Here is an 8860-nt window from a genome sequence, read left to right as displayed (position 1 = left end):
GCCACCTATTTGAAAACTTTTATTTGATTTAATTGATAGCATAAATTAAATACTGCAATATTGGTATCAAACTAAAGAGGCTAGGAAATTTTAATGCTAAATATATTTTTAGGAGATTTGCCAACTGACTGAAAAATTGTATTCATTAAAATTTGTAAAATAAATGAAATATTGCAATACGAATATTAAACTAAAGAGGATTAGGAAGCTTACTTTTGAAAATATTCTTGAAGCGGGTTGCCACTTATTTGAAAACTTTAATTTGATTTAATTGATAGCATAAATTAAATACTGCAATATTGGTATCAAACTAAAGAGGCTAGGAAATTTTAATGCTAAATATATTTTTAGGAGATTTGCCAACTGACTGAAAAATTGTATTCATTAAAATTTGTAAAATAAATGAAATATTGCAATACGAATATTAAACTAAAGAGGATTAGGAAGCTTACTTTTGAAAATATTCTTGAAGCGGGTTGCCACTTATTTGAAAACTTTAATTCAGTTAAATTTATAATATAAACTAAGTGTTGCCATATGGGTATCAAACGAGAGTATTTGAGATTAATAAAATTTAATTTAAAGAAAAATTAATAGGGGTTTATTAGATCAACAGAAGCTAAATATAAAATTTTGGTATGCTTGTCTCTATGTTTGTAAGCGTATCACGCAAAAGCTAATGTTTGGAATTAAATGCAGTTTTCACCGATGTACATATTGCTAGAGCGCCAATTGAAAATATAGAATCCATTTTTTTTTGTTTTAGTTTATCGTCGATCATTATTCCTAGGTATTTGAACGTATTAACTTTTTCCAGTGCGTCGTTGTTTATATTTAGAGTTAGCAACGGACCCTTCTCAAAACTTCGCCTTGATATAGCCACAAACTTAATTTTTTTTATTTCTGTGTGGAAGGTTTTTCGCTAAAAAAATTTAAACTTTTCGTTGTTGCTGCCAAAAAATTAAGAATTTTTTTTTAAGAAGAGGTTTACAATTTCATACAGTTCTCTTTACAATGTATTTCACTAAACTACTAAACGGCTGCATCGATTGGTTCATACTTGGCAACACGTTGAAAATAAATATTCTGACCAAAAATTTACCTGGTATGTAGCTCAGGATATTCCTAAAATTCTTATACAGACTAAAACGTAAAAAACCAATATATCTCTAAAACCAATTATACTGGGGATCTGAAACTTAGCACTGATGCATATATTGCAAATGCATTGGGAAAGGGGGCGTGGCTCCTTCCTTCCATACAAACTGAACTTCTCATATAGCTTATCTCTGGAACTGTTCACGCTAACGTTCTGAAATTCTACACAGCTACATATGTTATCAATACCGTAGTTATGGCGAAAAGTGGTAATTATTGCAAAGGCTGGATCGATATAAATTTACGTAAACGCGCAAGTATCATTCGATTGGGAACCATTTTCTCCTAGATTTCTAAATCCCATTGAACTATTGTAACTTTGTCTTTAATTTTCAGTAAGGTAAAATTTATGTGAACATTTTGAAGAATTTTTTTTAAATTCTTCACAAACAATGGAGCGTTGCTTTTACGAGTTTCGCTATAAACTGTCCTATCTACATACCTATTTGCATAAAATGATAGCCGTTTTCGTTGTTCGGAATAAACTCAAAAAAACACTGAATAGAGTTCCGTCAGTTTGTCGGAGGTTATCTTACATATATATATGGTCCAATTACATGCTACTATAAAACTCACTAGGTGGTGCTGGAGTAGAGTTATTTATAAAAATCGTATTTATTAACCGATTCCGTTCAAATTTTAAATGTGAGCTATGTACCTGTATGATGGAAAATTCTTTTGATAAAAATTTACCCGATTAGTACAGCTGGAGTTAAGGTTGAAATTCATAACACGTATTCATTTTATGGTAAGCAATGGTTTTGCAGAAAATGAACCCAATGGATGACGCTGCAGCCAAAATGTATAGAAACCACATGCGGTTGGTCTGCTTTGGACCTATGTTTAAGTTATACGAATTTAGTTTTCAGATGTCTAAATGAAGGATGGGGTTAAGTTTTTCTGACGCACGATCATGCGGTCTTGCAGCTACCCAGAAATCAGTTCATAAATTTTACCACGACTTGTAAAAGTGGTGAATTAACAAGGAAAGATTACCGTAGGTATATCAATTGCTTCATTTGAAAGATACCTAAGAGATCACACGACTCATTTAGCAATGTACCGGAAAATTTTTCATCCATTGTTGGCCCTCCTAAAAAGAAAACGCACTTCTGTGCTCTTGAGTTTCCCTATAAGAACTTTTATTGGCATACGCATCGCACCAATGTTGTAGTTGCAAGATATACAAAAAGATTACGCATGATTGGCAGAGATCTCACAGGTGGAAATAAGACCATCAGTAAAGCTCATGCCACTAAAAGGGATTGGTATTCCATATGGCATCACAGCGTTACTATTATTCGCCTATGTGTGAGGAGGATACTGCACCTTAGTGGTTTCAACTTAAATCAAAAATTTTGACTTTACAGACTTATTTTGTTTTTAAACGCTCTTTTGCATTGGCCAACGCAAAAGCTCTTATTAGGTGCCGCGAAGTAAGCGGGCATTGGCTAGTATCGAATAAAACTGATGTTGATTTTTACAAAGTCAGCTAAAAATTAAATAAGGTATTCAAATTTTCATGACAAATTATTTCAGAATATTGCGTTCATTACAAGGAGAAATCGGTCAAAGCTGAATTAAAGAAAGGTTAAGCACAAATTTTTGTATAGCCAAAATATTCTTTTTCTTATGACAGGTTGAATAACCTTCCCTCGATTTTTTAAAGTAAAAATCACTATATATTAAATATTAATTTTGCATCAATTCAGGAGTAGTATAGTTGCTTTATAAAATAGTGCATGAAAACTTTGCCAAATTTGAAAAAAGACGAAAAAAAATAATACAGAAAATGCACACAGATCTCATAAGATTTCTGAAAGTTTATATACATATATTATTCGAAAGGTCTAAACCGGTGTTTTAATAGTAAATCAAGATTGCGTGGGTGTGTGACAAAAATTTCTTACTTCACTCGGCAAAACCTACCTGAAAAATATCATGACTTACCAAGTATTTTTACTTCATTATTTTTTGTAGCATTGGGCACACAAATTGGTACTTTCTCTATTTAATTTAAAAACTTATTAAATATAATAAAATAACACTGATGGAAAAGAACATACATAATTTTTTAGTATTTGTTATTATATCTCATTTCTTCTTTTAATGGTAAATGAGATGATTATTTCTTAATTGCTTCTAAGTACACTAATTACTATTTATTTGAATATTTGAAACAAAATAGTTAATCATTAACTTTTAAACAAACACCAAATTCAAAATCAAAAATAAATAGGTTTAAAATTATTGGATTCTTTAAATTTATTTTTAAAGATGTGAAAACAAAGGCAAATAAACCATCACGAAAAATATTATTTTGTGACCTCAGATGCCATATTTCTCAATGCCAAACTTGTCATGTCAGTTCTACAGTAGTTTTTTTCGGTATAGTTCCATAAACATGGTTTTTTAATTAATTCGATACAAAAATTGAAGATGATGATTCCGCCTGTGAAACGATCATGCCTATTGAAAAAAATGCCGCGCAATACTAATCTCACCTCGTTCAGAAAACCGTACCGCACGTGCGATACGCATGCGATCTTATATCGCAGCGGTGTCGCTGTCATGTAAGTGTGCACAGTTTTAATCGCATCCTACCAATTCCCACGTACTCAGCATGCCGATGCATTCATATCATATCGCGTATCGTATCGCTCTGACGTGCACCGTGCCCTAGAGTGATTTTGTGAAAACAAGTAAGAAAGTCTAAGTTCGGGTGGAGCCGAACATTAAATACCCGGCGCAAGTATTAAATATATATTTTATCACCTTTCCGAAAGCTACCGATAGATGGTAAGCCGGGGTGTATCAATTTTGAGTAAATTAGCGTCTTTAAATTTCGAAATATTGCAGTTTCAAGCATTTCTGAAATTTACCCTTATATGAAAAGCGGCCGTAATTTTAGTCCGCTTTCAATAATTGTAACCATAAGTGGGCGTGGCTACGCCCATTTTCCAAAGATTTATAATATTCTTATTTTTCGTCTAAAAATTGTTGTAAATATCAATTTTGAGTGAATAATCTTTAGTAGTTACTAAAATATCGCAGTTTTCGTATTTCCGAAAATTACCGTTATATGGGATGTGGGCGTGGTTATTGTCCGATTTTTTAAATTTTTTGGCCATTTAGTATGCTGTATCAAGGCCAAGAGCTGTGCCAAGTTTAAAAGAAATTGGTGCAGCGGTTACCAAGATAAACACATGTAACCATAAGTGGGCGTGGCTACGCCTATTTTCCAGAAATTTATAATACTCTTATTTTTCGTCTGAAAATTATTGTAAACATCAATTTTGAGTGAATTATCTTCAGTAGTTACTAAAATATCGCAGTTTTCGTATTTCTGGAAATTACCGTTATATGGGAGGTGGGCGTGGTTACAGTCCGATTTCGCCCATTTCCAATACCAACCTACCTTGGATTAACGGAAACCTACATACCAAATTTCGTTGAGATATCTAAATTTTTGCTCTAGTTTTCGTCTACGCGGACGGACGGACAGACGGACGGACAGACGGACGGACAGACAGACATGGCTTAATCGATTTCTCTATTAATTCTGAGCATTTATGTATACATTTGTCTATATCTATCTCGATTCGTTTTGGCTGTTACAAACAACCGTTATGTGAACAAAATTAATATACCCTTGTGCACAAGTGCGCTCGGGTATAAAAACGCACGATAAATGGCAGTTTTTAGGTTAAGCCTCTGCCGCTATATGTATTCACGTATGTGTATATGTAAACCGACTTCAATGCACTTTGTGGCACTTGCAAGTAGATCAGAAAAGATTACTCAGAATTTGTGAATTTAATTAAAACACGAATTCAAGCAACTGAAATTATTTTTAATTGTTATAATATTTGTCTTTTTCACAAAAATTAGTTGCTCACAAATAGTTTTCGCGCGCGATTAGTTTTGAAGTTATTTATCTGTTTCTGGACCGCCAGACCTTTTTAGTGGACTGTAATTTTTACGTATATTCACTACCGCCTTTCTCACAAGATCACTCGCTGAATATTTTCTCCATATATTTTCAATTTTGAATTCCACACAGATTTAGAATTTCTTGGCACACCCACAGCTGACCACACCATTTACTGAAACCAGATTCACTGAAAATTCAACAAGAAGAGTTGAAGGTCATGTGGGAAGAAGCCAAGGCACTTTTCATTGAAAAGAGCGTGCTCTCAATTTTACAGGAATGAGACAGGACTTACGAAATACAAATCTTCAAACGGAATACAACCGAGTTATAATGGGTCATATGCTTAAATTTAATGAACCTCAGTCGTCAGATGCGGCTGATAACTATTATCTACCACAATGTATATTTTTCGAGCTCAAGGCCACATGAAAATCAAAACACAACTTTTGATTTTGCATTAGTTTTTATTTGCCGATAAAATTGCGTTTTGATTTTCATGTGGCCTTGAGCTCGAAAAATATACAATATTATTTGAAACGAACGGCGAATAAGCAATAGGATAAAATATTACCTATTATTATATATATATATATTAGGGCGGGTCGATTTAAAAATCGCTCATTGCTCTGTGAAAATCGTATTCTAGGGATCAAAATAAGAAACTTTGCCGAAGGAACCATACCTCTAAAACGAATTCTGATGTCCCCCAATTTGGGTCGAACTTTTGGGTAGGGGCAAATTTTGAAAAATCCCACTTTGACCCATTTAGAGTGCTCCAATGGAGTATAATGTATGACCGACCCCCACTAACTTTGGACGGCCGATCCACCCATGCCAGTGGCACACCCCCTGGAACTCCCCTGGGGGGTTCCCCATACAATCATTTCAAAAAATCACCATTTTTGGCCTTTACATGAAAAAATCAGCTAAATGGCTATGTTTTTTCTTTATTTTTATTTATTTATTTATAATCATATTTATTATTTATTTATAATAATATCTATTTTTCCTCTTAAGAAATTTATTTAGTCAGAACATATGTAAATGAAAAAATTAATTTAAGTGAGTTATAGAAAAGAAACTAAAAAAAATTATTGTTTGAAGTCTTTTTTACTTTCAAGTCTGGGCAATTTCGCACGGCTCTCTAATGTCGTCGCCATAACAGCCTCTACATTTTCCGGTATAACCCGTTTGGAAACGCTAGCTAGCAATTGAACATGTCGTTCCGTTCCTTGTATGTGTGATGGAATTTTTGGATCATTAAACGGTGGATCATCTTGATTTAAATATTCTTTCAATGTATCGTACGGAATGCTTCGCGTGAATGGTGGTTCAAATACGATATTTATATCATTCAAATTGATCATTTCCGTATAACTTGTGCAATTAAAGTTTATATCTGGTTTTTTATAAACTCTAAGTTCCATTGGCTCGTCAACATCGGTTCGATAGCGTAGAATTTTCTTGATGACACAGTCGCGCTTTTCTTTGCTATCATCAAACAACATTGATAACAAGATATTTTCCGAATGCGCATAATATGAATTATCTTTAATTACTTGATTGACAATTTTGCGTAAACGAGGTTCTAGAAATCGTGACCAACCAATGAACTTGAAAAATAATGCACTGCCGTACACGACAGAGCTGTAATACTTGATATTGAAGTACATTGGCACATAACATTTAATTATAAATTCAACCAGAATTCTTAAATTTCCATCTGGATTTTCCGTTGTCACATATAATCGCAATAATCTAGCGGCCTTGGTGAGCCACCGAGAATGTACAATTTTCCCTGGTTTGATGTTAGCCACATCCACCGGAACCACGCCGCTAGAAATTGCATGGGCCATGTCGTATAAGTACTTCGAATCGGTGGAAAATTCAATTTTTTCTGGAGCAGGGGGCATATTTTGCAACTCAATTTTCGTCCACCACCTGAAAATATATAATAATAAAATAATTAAAAATGGTTGACAATTATAATAAATGAGCGATAGCAATAACTTACCGGAAGAGTTTCACAAGTTTCGATTTGACGGCTCAGTTTTCCGGTTGCCGATCTTGGTCCAGTGCTGGTTGATTTATCCAAAGCTTCAAACAAATGCCGAAACGGAAGTTCGCTGAAGTGTAGAAGGCAAACGAACCAATGCAATGGTCTTTTTAACAGCAATTCGAATCGTCGTATAATTCCACCGTGTGGGCCAGTGTTTGTTGGCTCACCGTCAGTGCATATTCCAATTAATGCATCCAGTGATATATTTTTATCGTTGAAAAAACCATTTAATTTGGTTGTTTTGTATTCAGCGGTTTCATGTTCCAGTCTTACGTAACCAATCAATTCAGAATTGGGTTCTCTCAAAATAACAAGATGAGGTTATTTTACCATCCTAGTATGATACTTCTCATCAATTTTATCTATCGTTAAAGTATCATCTTTTCTGCCATCGAATGAAAACGCTAACAAATTGGTATCATCTAACCGTTTGCGAAGCACTTCTTGTCTGCATTTCTCTTTTTCTCTGCGAACTTTCGATTTATCCATGATGAGAGGTTTCCCATGCTTATCTTTAATTTTAAAATCTTACAAAAGAGCGGTTCCCAATGCTGATGCTAATCTGTCAGGCACACCAAATCTGTCACATACCAAGGCAAAGTTAAAAGAATCGTATCTCTCTGTGTATTGTGAACTTGCGCTTCTATCCATATCTTCTTGAACCGGTGGTGGTGCGTATGTTGAATCATCGGGATCTTGGTATGTTGGCATTGATGACATAGACGTTGCTCCTTGCTCTTCAGTTTCCATCACAAATGCATCCATTGTTAGTCTTCTCTGATTATGTTGATCGTGCATGAACACTTTGAGGCGTTCGGGAACCCAGCCGCATGCACATGGAGCTGCCTTCAAATCGCATTTACATGTTCCAATGTAAAAAATTGTTTCCAGAGATTTTACATACTCTGTAAATTGTTGGGTGTTGTTTTTTCTCTTGATTTGCTCTTGATACTTGTCAAGCAATTTATTCAATTTATTAAATACACTTTTTTCAGCATTATTTCCATACCAAGTTTTTCCCAAATTCCAATCAACTTATCTTGTACTTGAATAGTGAATGATTTATGGGAAAACTTTTTTTGTTCTGTTTTAGCACGTTCGCTTAAGTAAAAATAATATCTCAAGATATCCAGATGGGTTGGTAAATTAAGATCAGTTAAATCAGTAGACACACCAAAAACAGTAACATCATGCTTGGGGATATGACTCATTGGGTTTTCGATAGTTGTTGATGTAGTTGCTTCATCTTGCGGTGTAGAGGATGGTTGTAAACTTTTTGATTTGGAATGGTCACTTCACTTATTATTTTTTTTGAAATATTTTTTTATCTGAAATTGGCACTTCACACTTTGAGTTCTTCACAACGACTTAATGCATTCACAAAAACTGTTGCGTTATATATGGTCTACGAGACGAGGTAATAAGAATGAAATGGTAATTTCAATTCTACCTGCTGTGTCTTGTGGTGGCTTAAAAAAAACAACACAAGCAATTTTACGATCTGCAATTGTGTCACAGTGATACCTTCATTGTTTAAAAGGGTTTCGGTGCATTCCAGTGATACCTTAATGGTTAAAATGGTTGCAAAAAACGCGCATTTCTTAAGAAGGTGCCTTAAAATACCCACAAAAAGGGTTGTAAAAACAACCTTCATTTCTTAAGTAGGTGCTATAAAAAAACTACACAAGTAAGTTTACGACATGCAGCTG

General features: G+C 34.2%; 1 protein-coding gene across 1 annotated transcript in view; it reads right to left on the bottom strand.

Annotated features, from left to right (window-relative positions):
* Positions 1-6138: 6138 nt before the first annotated feature.
* LOC108365500 (uncharacterized) overlaps positions 6139-8860 on the bottom strand; it is a 12191-nt gene continuing 9469 nt past the window's right edge. Inside the window, exon 3 of the mRNA XM_017619540.1 lies at positions 6139-7020. Within this exon, the coding sequence (XP_017475029.1) occupies positions 6184-7020 (837 nt within the window). The 3' untranslated portion in view covers positions 6139-6183. The remainder of the gene's footprint in view (positions 7021-8860) is intronic.

Source organism: Rhagoletis zephyria, unplaced genomic scaffold, assembly GCF_001687245.7.
Source record: "Rhagoletis zephyria isolate East Lansing unplaced genomic scaffold, Rhagoletis_zephyria_1.1 Rzeph_scaffold_01896, whole genome shotgun sequence".
NCBI classification, from domain to species: Eukaryota; Metazoa; Arthropoda; class Insecta; order Diptera; family Tephritidae; genus Rhagoletis; species Rhagoletis zephyria.
Note: the sequence above shows the minus strand (reverse complement) of the source record. Positions and strands in the feature narration are given on the sequence as shown.